Source organism: Rattus rattus, chromosome 2 (assembly GCF_011064425.1).
Source record: "Rattus rattus isolate New Zealand chromosome 2, Rrattus_CSIRO_v1, whole genome shotgun sequence".
Lineage (NCBI taxonomy): Eukaryota > Metazoa > Chordata > Mammalia > Rodentia > Muridae > Rattus > Rattus rattus.
In genome coordinates this window covers 121,912,960-121,928,345 of record NC_046155.1, presented here as the reverse complement: position 1 = coordinate 121,928,345, position 15,386 = coordinate 121,912,960, and the positions used below count along the sequence as shown (strand labels likewise).

The window sequence follows — 15,386 nt, the reverse complement described above, 5'->3', positions numbered from 1 at the left end:
TTTTCGGAGCTGGGGACCGAACCCAGGGCCTTGTGCTTGCTAGGCAAGCGCTCTACCACTGAGCTAAATCCCCAACCCCAGCTCTTGACTTTCTACCATAACCTCTAGGTCATAATAAAATGGTAGGACCCTAAGGCTGGAAACATCACTTTGGTTGCAGGACACAACTTTTCCCTCCTGGCTACTTCTACAGTGTCAGAAGGAATTATGAAAGCTAGGAAAGAACCATATGAATGGTCTTACCCAGCACTCGACTGCATGCTATAGTACTAAACTTCAAGGCGTGATGTGCCCTCTTGTGTAATGGCGGTATGATTGTTAAGACAGCAGCCATTTTCTATGTAGATTTGAGACCTGCTCTAAATAAATCTTCCTTCTTATTATAAAATTTCCTAAAAGTCCAAGGCATTTTGTTAGAATCAGAGGAGAACCTGCTAGTGTTTGCTAACTCACAACAGCTGTGTTTACCTAGACGAGACCTGCCCAAGATCAACCAATCAAAATTCCATCACGAAAAGGGGCGGGACTCATGAGATCCCACCTTTAGCTGAAGCACTGTTGCCAGTTGATGGCTCCTGGAGGAAGGAGAGCTTGTTCTCCTCAGGATGGCCACTGGTAGTTTGCCTAAGCTCCAGGTGATGGCCTCATACCCATGTGCATTGGCAGCACTAATGAGACTGAGTGAATTGATAAATAAATTAGAAGCCACAGAGGTGGGACAAACACACGTGAGAGTTTTGTGACGGAGTCTAAAGGAGTAATGAGGATAGAGAATATGGTATTTAGAAAAATGTATACCCACAGAAACTTCTCAAAGAATAAATTTAAAGTAGTATATAAAAACACCTGGCATCTGGAGGCTGGGGAGACATTTCAGTGTGTAAAGTACTCACTATTTAAACAGGAGGATTGGATTTGGATCCCCTGTACCCACATAAAAGAAACAGACACAGCTGCATGTTCCTGTAACCCCAGCTTGGAAAGCAAAGACAAGGAGATCCCTGAGGCTCACTGGTAAGCCAGCCTAGCCAAAGTGGCATGCTCCAGGTTCAGTGAAAGACCTATCGAAAAAAAGGGTGGATGGATGGATGGATGGATGGATGGATGGATGGATGGATGGATAGATAGATGATAAATAGATTGATAGATAGATAGATAGATAGATAGATAGATGATAGATAGATGATAGATAGATGATAGATAGATAGGTAGATAGATAGATAGATAGATAGATGATAGATAGATGATAGATAGATAGATAGATAGATAGATAGATAGATAGATAGACGAAAGACAAATCATAAAGGAAGATATCAATGTTGATTCATAGTATGTATACACACATAAGTATACTTGAACACACACACATACACACACACATGAATGCATTGTATTATAGTCATAAACAGTAATATACTGAGCCACCCATTTCTCTTTAGTTATCTAAAGAGAAAGCTTGCTTCATTACTCACAGTGTGGCAAACCTCTATGTACATGCATATGGTCAGCTATTTATAAACATTGCCTTAGTTGAAATTCTCAGGAGTGCAGCACTGGAACTCGATTCTGAGATTTATAATAAAAAATCTCCAAGCCCCCTTCAAGAAACATTCCCCAGCTACACACTCAGAAACAGCAAGCTTTCCGACCCCCTACTTTCTGGCAGCCACGTACACAGGCCAATGAGGCAAGCATTTTCCCCTGCAAAGCAAGCGTAGATGGAAGACTGGTACAGTTGGAGCCATGTCCACACATACTGTCTAACAATAGTGCTCACACCCTGCCCACATCGCCTAGAGGCCAGGCCAATGTCAGAGTGCTCCTTCCCATGCCCTGTAAATAATCCAAAGCCAACTCACTGAACTAGATTTATTTGGAACGGTTCGCTTTAAAAGGCAGTTTCCGGAACCTCCCAGGCACCCTCCTCGGGCTGCATGTCAAGACCTGCTGGCAGGTAGACAAACTTTGACATTCTTCTCCCTGCCTTGCACAGCCAGCTGCTATGCAGAGGCCTCTTTGAACTCAAGATGCCTGTCAGGTAGAGAGGCTTGGCATGTCCAGGATTGATAAAGAAACAATTCCATTCTTTGGCCAGCTATACAACTCTTATTCCACAGTACGTTAGAGGACAGGCAGCCTTCCAGTGAAAACACCTTCCACTGGAACAGCAGAATGGAGAAGAATGAGATCCCTGCCCTTACCACAGACAGCATCTCTGAAGCTGGCAGAATGCCTGGGCAGTCCACCATGGGGCCTCCTCTGCCTGCAAAGACCTGCCTTGACCCTCTCCAGCCATGCTTCTTCAGTTTCCAGTAGCCTTCTGCTATGGTTTGAGGGTTAAATGTCCCCCACAGGTTCTTGTGTTTGGACACCTGGTCCCCAGATGGTAGTGTGGCTTTGAGAGGCAGGGGTTCACTGGGAGGAACAGATCTTAGAGCTCCTCCCTGCACCCCAGCCCCGTGTGTGTGTGTGTGTGTGTGTGTGTGTGTGTGTGTGTGTGTGTGTGTGTATGTATGACTCTCTGTCTTATTCTGTCCCTCCATCTCTATGTCTCTGTTTCTCTCTGTTTCTGTCTCTCTCTCCTCTGTGTGTGTGTATGTCTATGTATCTCTCTCCCTCCCCCCCCCTACTCTCTCTCTCTCTCTCTCTCTCTCTCTCTCTCTCTCTCTCTCTCTCTCTCTCTCAGAGGACATTTGTACGCCTTGGTCTTAGGCATTCAGTGGACAGCCTGATCATAGAGTGAGGCCTATTTGAGATCTTCTCTCTCTCTCTCTCTCTCTCTCTCTCTCTCTCTCTCTCTCTCTCTCTCTCTCTCTCTCTCTCTCCCCTCCTCCCTCCCTTCCTCCCTCCCCCCCTGTCATCCTTCCACCCTAGTTTATCAGCACAATCCTCTTCCACCACCATTGCCTTCCCTGCTGTAATGGGCTGTAGCTTCAACCTGGAAAGTAAAACAAATCCTCCCTCCCTTAAGCTGCTTCATAACTATTCAGGAAAGGGTAAAGAAGCCAGGACCTGAGGCGTGCTGGATTTTATATTCAGAGGAGCATCACTGGCCTCAGAGCCTGTGACCTGAAGCCACACTCCAAAGATTCTGCACATGGGCTTAATATTCTGCTACTGCTGATTTGAATTTTAATATTTTTTGAACATTCACACCGTGTACCAAAAATTAGGTAATTGGTGCTTTGGGAGAGGTAGTAAGTGAATGAATCCTTCTCTGGTTTGTGGGTGCACCATTTATGCAAGGCAGAGAATAACATGTTAGGCAGGATGGAAACTCAATTGGTTGCTCCCTAAGCATAGGGGGTAGTGAAGGACGGAGAGGGTGTCATTAAGCATTCTGAGAGCTAGAGGTAGGTACAGATCAACCTGGGGCTCATTCCCCTCAGAAGCTCTAGGCCTGAAGCAGGTGGCAGGTACCACCAGATCTAGGCAGCTGGATGAAAAAGGTCCTTTCTCCTTACATTTCTCCACCACCACATGGTGCCCACCACAATGATGGGTGTGCAGCATGAGAGCTGGAGACCAGAAGTACTTGGGGGAGCATTTGTAGCAGTTGGCTCTGTGACAGTTTTTATTAGCATGTCTTTTTTTTTCCCTAATCCCAGATGGTGCTTTCTGAATGGCCCTTGCCTTGCTCTACCTGCTTTGCTGCCCTCAGCTTCTCTGGATGTCTTGAAGCTGAGTTCACGGGAAACCAGGCTCCATAAACACAGACTTGAACACTACGGCTACATAGCAGCTCTTCATTAGCCAAAGGCAAACACCTCCTCTGAGCAAACTAAACTCCCAAGGCCCACAAGAGAAGACGCACAAGGGAAAGAATGTGTCATGAGAAGAGAGGTAGGTCTCTCTGGGAGCAGTTTCTGTCACTTGATTTTGCAGGGCAAAGACCCTCTTGGGTAAAGAACGCCATAAGATTGACAGCCCCCAACCTTCTTGTTTTTCCATGCTATGATGCATTGGGTGGGACGGATCAATATGGAGAGTGTATCGCCGTGGTTGTGAGAGATCATAACATACAAAAGTCTGTGGATATTTTTTAACATCAAAACTTAGCATAAATTTGCTTTCATTCCCATTCTAAAAAAATCCCATTTGCTCACACATCTTCTGATATATTTTTCTTGGGCATGAATTTATGGGGAGGGCCAGGACTTCTGGGAGAACCATGTTACACCCACAGGCATAAGACATGTGAACAGCCTCTGCCAGAGTGAGTAGCTGGAGACAAAAGGTTGAGAGTTTTTAAACTAAGCTATCAAAAGTCTGTTAACTCTTTGGGAGCCAGTTACAATGCCATGGATTAGTAGTCACTGCACTGTACTGCCAACCATAAGCGAATTGAAGAGGCAATAGCTTTTGAGTGTATAGCCAAGCATACTGGCTATCTTGGCACAGCTCAACAGGATACAGTGGCCTGCCAAGAAGAGAGCTGCCAGCAGGTAGCCCCAGAGGAAAACATTTTGTATAGCACTCCATGTCCAGGGATTTCTCTTCATGTACAGAAAAATCAGTGGTTAAGAGTGATTGTCTCCCTAGGTCCAGAGAGGGACAGAAAGCACAGAAAGGGAGGAGGGAAGTAAATAGGCCTCAACACAACCAATGATGACCATGAAGGGACTTCTGGGATAATTCACTGTACACCTAAGGAAGAAGACACAAAGAGCAGGGAAGCAAAGGCATGCTAGAAGAAAAAGAAAAAACAATGCTACCTCAAGGTCTTCTTCCTAAAGCTCCCAAGCACCATATTCTAGATCTTAGTCCTCAAGGAGAGTAAGACTTTGTCTGCAGTAAAATCTTCTCAGTGAAGTCCAAACAGGGAAAGGGAAGGGACTTGCCACAAATGTAACCTATTCAACCAAGGTATGTCCAAATACCAAGAGTCATTTAGGGGGTCTTGAAGTTGAAGGGTCTCCAAAAGTTTCAAAAAACAAGGAAAGAGAATGAGAACACCCTGTGGTGGTTGAAAAGGAAATGGCCCCACAGACTTATGTGTGTCAATGCCATAGGAAGTAGCACTATTAGGAGGTGTGGCCCTGTTGGAATAGGTGAAGCCTGTTGAAGGAAATGTGTCACCGTGGAAGTGAGGTCTTCAACGCACCAGGTAGTCCTAGTGCGGTTCACTGTTTCCTTCTGCTGCCTGAAGATCAAGAAGTAGAACTCTCAGCTCCTTCTCTAGCAAAATCTCTGCCTGCATGCAACCATGCTTCCCTCCATGATGATAACGAACTAAACTTCTGCATCTTTAAACCAACCCCAGTTAAGGGTTTTCCTTTATAAGAGTTGCCATGGTCATGGTGACTCTTCACAGCAATAAAACCCTATCTAAGGTACACTCCTTAGGACATGTAAGGGCCTTAAGATGACAACGCAGAGAGAGAAACAGAAAAACACTCATATTCATGTCCAAAGAGCCATCTTATATCAAGAGACCCAGCCTAAGAAACTCAAGTACACAATTCCTTCAAATGCCAAGTGGCCCCTTCCCCCATTGCACATGTCAACTGGAAGAGGATATAGGCCAAAAAGTTAAGAAAAAAGCAAACATTGTGGAGGACTGGGCACATCCCAGAAAGTTAGGACAAATCAACTCTGTCACCAGCTTCATTTCTCCCATGCACTGCTCCTAGTTTCTGATCCCCTGTTAAACAGACTTCAAAACAGTATATGTTTCAGGACGAAGGGAGCAGCTGTAAATTAGTATCATTGGTGGCATGTCCATGAAGGGTCCAGCCCCCCTCTAAAAGCCTTCAGTGTCTCCTATGTGTGGGATTCCCCAGACATTCTCCTTAAACCACTTCCCCCACTCTGCGTGCACAGCTGGGGACATGTAGTCATGGTATCCCAGCTGAGAAATAATGCCAAGACTGCATCAACCTTTGGATTCTAAGACTCCTCCTACCCCTCCCTCCATCTACCTGGAGAAAACCCATCTCAGCCCAATACCTTAAGGCTAGGAGAGGAATCAGAAATGACTTCTCCCAAGTCTCATTCCTGCTTAACTGAGTGGTATAATCAGAGGAATAGCAGTAACACTCCCTGTAAAAGCAGCTCCCAAGATCTTCTGGCAGTAGCGAATCCTTCCAAATCAAGACTCTGGCATGATCCCACCATCCGCTCAGAGGATAGTTACCATCTGTTTCGGGGGAAAATGTTAATATTTCCCAATCATAATCAAATAGGCAACCACTTTACTATAAGTACCTATTAACCAACTCTAATTTACAATGGAACAGCCCCGTATGGCCCTCATTCACCCATGGGCCCATCAGAGGCACAAGCACACATCCCATTGCTAAGATGAAAAGCAAGGTGGCTGATGAAGTGCTTAAGGCACTCTCAGAAGTCCACGCTGCATTTCTTGACTCCCCTCTGCCTTTCCCTACAGCTTCCCTGTTCAGAAGGAAATGAAGTTTTTAATCAGGGGAGCAAAACGAGACTCCTCCCATTCTACCAGGCCCGCAAACAGGTGTGTCCCAGCACTCAGAGATACTGAAGAACCAGGCTGCTCTGTTCACCATCCAACCTCCCGGTCCATAAAGAAGCAGAACCAGGTGTCCTAAGTTCTGGGCTCTGGCTTCTGACTGCATGTCTCTGAGTCTCCGTTTCCTTATCTGTAAAAAGGAGGCATTATCCTAATAAGCCCAAGGTCTGCTTTCAGTTCTTCTAAACCATTCAACTGTTTGCTCTGAAAGCACATCAAGAAGCCCAGGAAGCATAGAGTTGAATCCTTTAGTCAGCGCTGATCTTCAAACGGTCATGAGGAAAAGGAGTCAGAGGCCACATAGTTCTTCCTCTCAAAAGGGTTTCGCCCTACATGAAAACTGGAGGGTGTGTGTTATTGTTGCTCAGATGGATTAGCATTTTATCTGGCTTTTGTTCTAACAAGGTCATGTCGTGGAGAAGCCAGGTGCACTGAGAATTTTCACAGCAGATCAGCTTGGGGTTATGTCATTTGTGTGGCCATGAAGGGGCGGGGGGTGGGGGAAGGCAGGGTGCTCTCAACCCAAATGGCTCCCAAAAAAACAATCTTAACAAGTCAGTTCCTTTTTTAAGCCATGGTTTCTTCCAATGTGGAAGCCCAGCCAGATCATAGATCCTAGTCTTCTAAAATCTAACTTTAAAATATTTCCTGAAGATGAGCTTATCAAAAATTCATAACATTCTCTCTCTCTCTCTCTCTCTCTCTCTCTCTCTCTCTCTCTCTCCCTCTCTCTCTCTCTCTCTCTCTCTCCCAGGATTTAGCAGTCAAAGAGTGAAGGCCTAGCACAGTGGGGACAGGGTTCTGCTAGGTCATTCTCCAGTAAGAGGTCTTTCTGATTGTTCCCATCCCTGGCCATACAGATAATTCACAAATCAATGGGACCCTGGCCATAAGCTCAGCATCATTTAAAAACCTTTATGATTCCAAAGGAAGATGAGCTCACATTGCCAAACTAAGACTTTGATGAATGAGTTGGAAGTTGTTAATGAAGGTCCTAAGACATTACACATTCAGTTCATATCTGACTATGATGCTCATCTTCCATAAAGTGGGTGTCCAGCCAAATCCGTGGACAGTTCTGAGATACCTGGCAAGTCAAGGAGGGAGAGGATAAACACGCATTCAAATTAGAACACACAGAGTAATGCATTTTTATAAGTGTACTCAAATATACAACATGTGTAAGTCTGCATATGGATACTTAAAGAGATATCTGTACGTGTAAACACTCATATACCTAAAAGCACAAAAATAAACTGGTTACCAGCCTCTAATACAGTGTTATCATTTAGTGGGGGTGAGTGCCAGTTTAGCCAGGTACGGGATATGGAATTGTTGGGAAATGACCCTGGGCAGGAGGATTGGTATGTAGAAACAGCGAAGACGCGAAAAAAGAAAGGATATAACAAAAAGACTAAGACAAGGGAGCTAGCAGCTGCGTGCTAGGCCCACATCAACAGCGACCTATGAGACCATGGAGGGAACAGGATCAGAGGTGGTAGTTAACATGGTTTTCATCATATTTGCCATGCTTAATCTGTTCTCAGAATAAAACATTCAATGAAAATATAAAATAAATGGTAAGTACTTTAAATAGTAGGGCTGTGTTAGTTTATTCAGTCATCTTTATGTTTCTCAAAAGACAATGAAGACCATTTCAATCTCTTCTCCATATCCACAGAGGCCTGCTACGCTCAGATATTGATGACAAGAATTGTTTGTGAGCAACCCCCAATCCTCCCCCACTCCAAAAGTAGTCCAGATTTCTAAATTAGTCCAGACTAGCCTTCTCAGATTAATAAACTGTTTTTTTTCTCATGATTAAAACTAATAAGGCCTATGAGATCACAGAACTCTGGAGCCTAAGCAAGATTATAAATTCAAAGATAGCCTGGGCTACATAACAAATTAGAGTCCATCCTGAGCTACACAGCCAAAGCTTAAAAAAAAAAAAAAAACAAAGCAAATGAAATGAATAAAATGGATGCTTTTCATTTTTGAGTTCAAGCATCTGTCAAATGCAGAATGAAGTTTCTGGCATGCTGGGCTGAGAGATCGATGGCTCCTGCTGCAAGTTGCTCCCGGCCTAGGAGGACAGACAGATGATATGTGAGGGGGAAAAATGAGAGTGCACTGTGGGCAGTGTGTAATACGGACATTTTTACTACTACATATTGTCTGAGACAAAGAGGTTCATGATGGAGCCTTGGGGGCTATATTTTCACAAAAGGACATTAAAAGGAGTCTAGAAAGACTCATACATCAAGAAGAGGGAAATGCAATACAAGGAAACCCTTTACATGCCAATTATGATGTAGATCCCAAAGTCCTTGAAGACAGTATGCTAAAGGCGTGGACTAGGGCCCTAATAGGAAATGGCAGTCTTGACTGGGAGGAGCCTAGAAAGAGGAAGTTAGGTGATTAGCAATATGGCTGGAAAGAGAACCGGAGACTCCAGTCTTGACTGTCTTTCTCTTGGCTTCCATGCCACTATGAGCTGAGCAGACCTACTCCTTCATGCACCATCACAACAAGTGTCAGTCAGCTAAAATCCCTAAAAACCATGATCAAAACGTAACTCTTCCTTCAATATATTGATTTCCTCAAGTATTTTGTACTAGCAATGGGAGCTAACACAGCCAATTAGGGACTATATTCTAACACTCACAAACCCATAGCTTAGTAGCAATCTTCCTAACTCACGCTTGAAGAAATGCAAGCTCTGAGGACTTCTGAGCAACCATATTTAAGCCAGAAGAGAAAATATGGATTCTCACCCAGATTTGAAAGTTTAAGCCTGGAGTGTATGTAAAGACATTGGGTTCACGTAAGACAGAGCTAAGAGCCTTCTGTTACACAGACTGCCGCTTTCCCTACTAGATTTGGATGGTGTGTGATACTCTTTAGTGTCAACTCAACTGGCTTTAGAATCACCTAGAATATTGAGGCACACCTTTGATCTGTCAATAACTGTTTTTCAGAAAGAATTAACTGAGGAAGAATAACCCATTTAGAGTGTAAGCAACATCATCACAGGGACTGCTGGCTTGAAAGAGCAAAATAATCCCTATACCATGGTCAGCCAAGAGAGGTAAGAAGTCACAACCATATGTTCCTGCCATTACAAACTCAATCAGACCCTCCAACCATGATGACTCAAAAGATGAGTCAAAAAAAAAAAAACTTGTCAGTGATCTGGTCTTAACAATTAAAATTAAAAGTAACTGATATGTCCGTTGACAACCAAAGATGAAAATTATTTGTGACATATGACATTTGTTTATTTCTAAAATGATGTGAAACCCAAATAAAATGACATATGATCAAGATCAGAGAAACACAATATTTATTCTAAATAGTCACTCTTGGACATACTCTCTACACTTTGGCCCTAGCTTCAGGTTGCCTGGCTTTACAAAAGGAGATGCTTTATTTCTACCTGTGGAGACACATTCTCTTGGACAAATCAGGACTAAGTAAGGCAGCTCAGCCTGGGCAAGGAGATAGGGGATGGGAGATGCCAAGGACAGCTTGGGGTGGGGTAGGAAGCACACCCTGGATGCTGCCTAATCCATCCAACATGGAGACACACTGTTCCACAAACAGGATGACAATTAATAGAAAAAAATCTGCTCTCATACCACTACCAAGCATGTGTCAGGGTCTCAGCTGCTGCTGTGCTTTCTTGGGGAAGAGCAATAATGCCCCATTCTTCCCTTTGGGCTACATCCTGAAATTTGCTCATGAAGAAAAGAGAAAGAGTTGTAAAAAAAAAAAAATATATATATATATATATATATATATATATATATATATATATATATCAGCAGTGCTCAATGCCAAGGGTCCAAGGATTACTCAAATCTTTGAGTCACTTGGCGGGCATTCCATTTAAACCTGTGGAGTCCTGTGGGCGAATGGTAAGGGCTGGCAGAAAATGTGTCTTTACTCAATGTGCCCAAGAGTAGTCCAGACTTGTTTGAGCCATTAAAAACTATTTCCTCTTTGGAAATTACCAGTATATGTATTTCTCTCACTCAGAATATTTCAAACTATTCACAAAAACTGGAGGTATAACTCAAAGGTTTAACAATTACCCACCACATCTAAGCTCCCTAGGTTCAATCCTGGCTTTTGCAAAACAGGAAGAGAGGAAGGAAGACACGAAGGAAGGATGGAGGGGCAAGGAACAAAAGGAGAAGAGAGAGGAAAGAGGTTAGGAAGTGCAAAGGGCAGAGACAGGGAGGTTGGGGAGGGAGGGAAGACAAAAGAAACATGTCTTGCCTTCATCCATGACTTATTCAAATTCATCAAAGCAAAGCATTCAGAGGCAAAAGCCTTTAGAAAGACCACATTTCAACTCTTTGAATCATTTCTGGGTAGCTTCCTATATGCTAGTGCTCTTACCTTCTAAGAAGGACCAGAATCTTGAAAGTATAATTAAATCTTGCTCCATTATGTACAATACTCAACCCTTCACCACATACAGGCAACACAAAGATTTACTTTTGCATATGAATCTGTGGAAGTCTGTTCCTGTGAATGTCACTCATATTCTCTGCTTGAACCCCTGGTCCCCAGGGTCAGGACTCCCACCACAGAAACTAGCTTCGAGGATTAAAGACTTAGGAGTTCATCTTTCTGAATTTCATAATGCCACCAGCAAACATCATCGTGAATGTTGCTTAAGTAACCTTTAACTCTCCCACCCCACCCACCTCTGCCAACATCAGCCATGCATGACAACCCCAGCTGGGAAGACATATTGAAAATCAAGCTTCAGTTCTGGAATCAGTAATATGCAGTTTCTTTCAAATCATTTGGCCACATCCATGGATGCTAATTCACTGTATTAACCCCTCTCATGCCAGATGCCTCATTTGAGCTTTGGCAGAGCAGCACATCCCAGCACTCCACTTCTATCATAATGGGGTTGAGTACTCTGTACATGGAAGCTGGCCAGCAGATTTACAAACCATGTTGCTCTTGGCATCCATTCCAGGACTCCGTGTAGAGCTACGTGCTGAGATACAACAGCCCGGGCAGCTTTTCAATACCAGAGTTCACCACCCTCTACCTCACTGTGCTAAGTCACAACAAGATTCCAAAGATAGGTACAGACAAGAGAAAATATTACTCAAATGAAGAGCCCCGTAGATCACCCACTAATGAAAAGAATTGCCATTTGCCTTATGCCCGACTTCGTGCTCAAACTGTGGTCATCACACAAGTCCATCTGAGCAACCAGTGGTTTCCAGCATTACTGTTTGGTTCATATAGATACCAACACAGTCCTCGGTCCATAATAACCCAAAATGGTACAGAAAGGGGGTCTCTACCAGAGTTACCAAGGTCCAATGACCAGAGCCTTTCTCTGAAAGCAGACAGAGGTGAAAACAGTATCTTTTGAACAAAAGGTGGAAACCATGGAACTCTTGGGACTAAAATTGCACACCACCTTACCCTTCATTCCAAATTTGGACCGTCGACCGTACTTGTTGATCATGATAAAGAGGACCACCAGAAGGACGCAGGCAAAAGCAGCAAGTCCAACTGCTATGGACACCTATTAGAAGCCAAACACAGACAGTCAGGAGCAGTCACAGGAAGCCACAAACACTCAAAGGTAATGCACGTGCCCAATGAGAACAAACCTGTTACAGCAGAATAGGATCCCCTAAACCCTCTGCTACTGAGGTGTGTGCAGACAGAAACATACATGTGGGGTCTTACATGTACCCCAGGACACATATACATATAACAATGTTACAATGTCAAAATACTGGATATCCCTGGAGTAAAGTCTTTATAAGGGGTTTTATGAGACCCTAAAAACTTTGAATTTTTCGTTTAACAAAATATAATCAACTAGATTAGGAAACATTGTCTAATTCAATATTCTGATCCCTCTTGCCTTGAGGCCATTCTAGAAGCACAATAGCATGTTGAAAGAAACATCTGTCTAGTGTTTCAGTGAGCAAGCAAATTCTTCATCTTCCCATTGAAATCTTTACATGGAATTTCTACTCAGAGAAGTTCAGGAGTTCTGGACTCAAGAGAGTCCTTTCTACTTCTCCCCAGGGAAACCTCAGACTCTGCAACAGGCATGGGAAAAACCTATATAAGGCTAGTCTCTAAGTAACTCAGGTTTGTGTATTTGCTCAGTCAACAGGCCTTCCAAGCCATGCCCAGCCAGACTCAGGAGAGACTGGAAATTTCAAACTGTTCTCTTTCTAGCCCTGGGGCTTGGTGTGGGTTCTTCAAAGGCTTCTTCAAACAATGAAGCACTCCCATCAAACAAGGAACTGTTTAAACCACTGCAAAGGAAATCAATCCTAGTTGCTTTTTTTCTACCACTGGTTTCAGGTGAGAGACTATGTGGACAAGTTAGCACCTGAAATGAAGTCCAAAAATGGCTCTACTCTTAAGTGTGTTCCTCTTAACCAGGAAGTAACTCACCCCAAAAGTGTCTTCCTCTGGTTTGTGGGTCACAGTGATAGGAGGTGTAGGGCTCGCATCAGACTCTAAAATGAAATAAAAAAGGAGAAGAAGACTGTTAGCTGACTGGTCCCAAATAAGCGCCTGCCTATCCTGTGGAAACAGGTCTCTAGATCCACCCTCCTAGCGGAGCAGACATCCCCAAGGACTGAGTTTCAGTGTGGCTACCTGCCTCAGTCATGCTACACTACTCAAAAAGAATCCCAAAGGAAAGCAGACTCTTTCCCACCTACCTACCACCCCCAGCCCAGAGAGCACACTACAGCATAAAGTACAGGGCAAGAGTAATGGAAATGGCTCGGAATCCCAGCAGTGCGAGGATTAGGAAGATTTTAAGAGTAGCAGCCACTGTCACTGACTTCATTACGCCTTGATTTGGGCATGCCTTTCCTTCTCCCATCCTGTCCCTCTTCCAGTTTCCCTCTCACCCCTCAGTGAATTCCAGGCTCACCATCTTAATGAACAGCCCTCTACACATTCCCCTAAGACTGGTTTCAGAACACAATGGTAGTTGGAATTAAACACCAGTCAATGGCCCAGGAAATAGCACCAAATGTCATCTCTATCTACAGTCGATTCCTTGGAAGAAATGGTCCCAGTTCTGAATTCTCCAAAGGAACATTTGAGAGATTATACATTTTTTTAAATGACCAAGAACAAATTAAGGAGTCCAAGATGGCTTTTACACATTGCCAAGTGGCCAAAGTGTTCCTACATAGGGTTGTTCTACTACCTCTGGCCTGAAACTGGGCAGAAATGGCAGTGTTTGCTGCTGATCCCATCGTGGAAGAGTCATCAAAAAAACAAACTAAATGCCAACTCCTTCGAGGATTGTCCAGCCCTACCCTCAACTCTGTTTCAGTGATGCCATTCAAGGACACATGAACCCATGAGAAACCATGGAGCTGCCCAAGGTAGGATCTGGCCAAATGCTTGATCTCTTAAGGCAGAAGAGAAACCCTGTCACATTTACAGACTCCACGTTTTCTCTATACAAACAACTGAGAGGATCAAGGTGGGGGGTCTACTTGGACATGCAAATTCCATTATTCACCTGTTGCAGACTTTGGGATGTCTTATTATATTATCTCTCTCTCTGGCTGAGGTCCACAATATGGTCATACCTCAGGAAACTCTCTGAGTGAGCCAAAATAGGGATACAGTTCAGATGCATTTAACCCCAGTACAGAATGAAGGGGTTGGTAGTCCTGTAGAAGAAACTGTGGTCCAGGGCAACTGCCCAAGACAAGTGAGCCTAGGTCTTCTTCCTTTTCATAATGGACTAAGACACCCTCAACTGCCAAGGGACTGGGAACGTGGACTAGGCAATCTGCACTTAAGAGTCACCAAACTATCAGGACAAAGAGTTTCAAAGCCAAAAGATGGAGCCAACTTACCAAAGTCAAAGAAATCTGTGCTCTCTGGAAAATAAAAAGAATAAATGGCAATTAACAGATGTAACAATAATAAAAGGAGAGTGGATTGTATAGGACAGCATTGAAGTAGCTGTGACCTCTCCACTTACCATGAGTTCCCATTCTCACAGGAAGAAATCCTTCCCAAGTCACCCCTCCAATGACTGCACTAACTCTTCACGGGGGCACTTCTATAAAATGGGTGCTTTGGCATTTATAGATATAGCTCCTGTCTCAAAGAAGGAGTCCACTTGGGAGCTAACAACCCAGCTGGTTTCACTGTGAGGCAGAGAATTGAGGACCTTTTCACATCCCTGAGCTCAGCATCCCTCTTCTGGTGCCAGAACACCAGAGATGACTTCAGAGAAGGCCCAGCTATGACCCTAAAATGAATTTTCTTCCTCCAATATGTATAGGCAATGCTGACAGCTCATTGAGAAGTTTGAGAGACCCCCTTTTATCACCCATGTGGACGTGTGTTATCTGAACTTTGACTTGGAGAAATGGCTCTCCCAATAATGAAAGCTAATCCTCAGTTGGACATTGATTAGGAGCCAGGGGCTGTGCTCAGTGCTTCAAGTGCTATGTCATGCAAGCATTATAACTTCCTAGCAGATGTAGAGCAAAGCTATAGAAATTAAGTAATTCAATACTGTTCATCTAGAAAGAAATTCGTTGATTCCAATCTAAAACTGGGCTCTTAGCCGCTCAACTAGCACTGCTCAAACTTGAGCACATAATGGAACGAATAATCAGAAGATGACTGGTGCCATCCTCCACTGAAAGGAAGGAGAGTTTCCTGAAGAAATGAACTGTTTCAGATATGGTAAAGGAAAGATAAAAAGTGTGTTCGTGTGTTCAGGATAGCAAGAAAGCACTTGAAGATGCCCGGTCCTGGGAGGAGAAAGCAGGTTCCAAAGGAACACGAGTAAAAGTCACAGTTTGTTACAGCCTGCATTGTGCTGCCTCAGGATCCATATGACTGA

The 15,386-nt window shown here is 43.9% G+C and overlaps 1 protein-coding gene across 4 annotated transcripts in view; it reads right to left on the bottom strand.

Moving 5' to 3' along the window:
• The window catches only part of Ntrk3 (neurotrophic receptor tyrosine kinase 3), a 369,825-nt gene that overhangs the window by 230,958 nt on the left and 123,481 nt on the right, over window positions 1-15,386 (bottom strand). For all 4 annotated transcript variants that reach the window (XM_032893399.1, XM_032893400.1, XM_032893401.1 and 1 more), the window contains exons 9-11: window positions 14,383-14,406; window positions 12,947-13,011; window positions 11,951-12,053 (exon numbers count right to left, since the gene is read on the bottom strand). In XM_032893399.1, coding sequence (XP_032749290.1) covers window positions 11,951-12,053; window positions 12,947-13,011; window positions 14,383-14,406 — 192 coding nt within the window. The remainder of the gene's footprint in view (window positions 1-11,950; window positions 12,054-12,946; window positions 13,012-14,382; window positions 14,407-15,386) is intronic.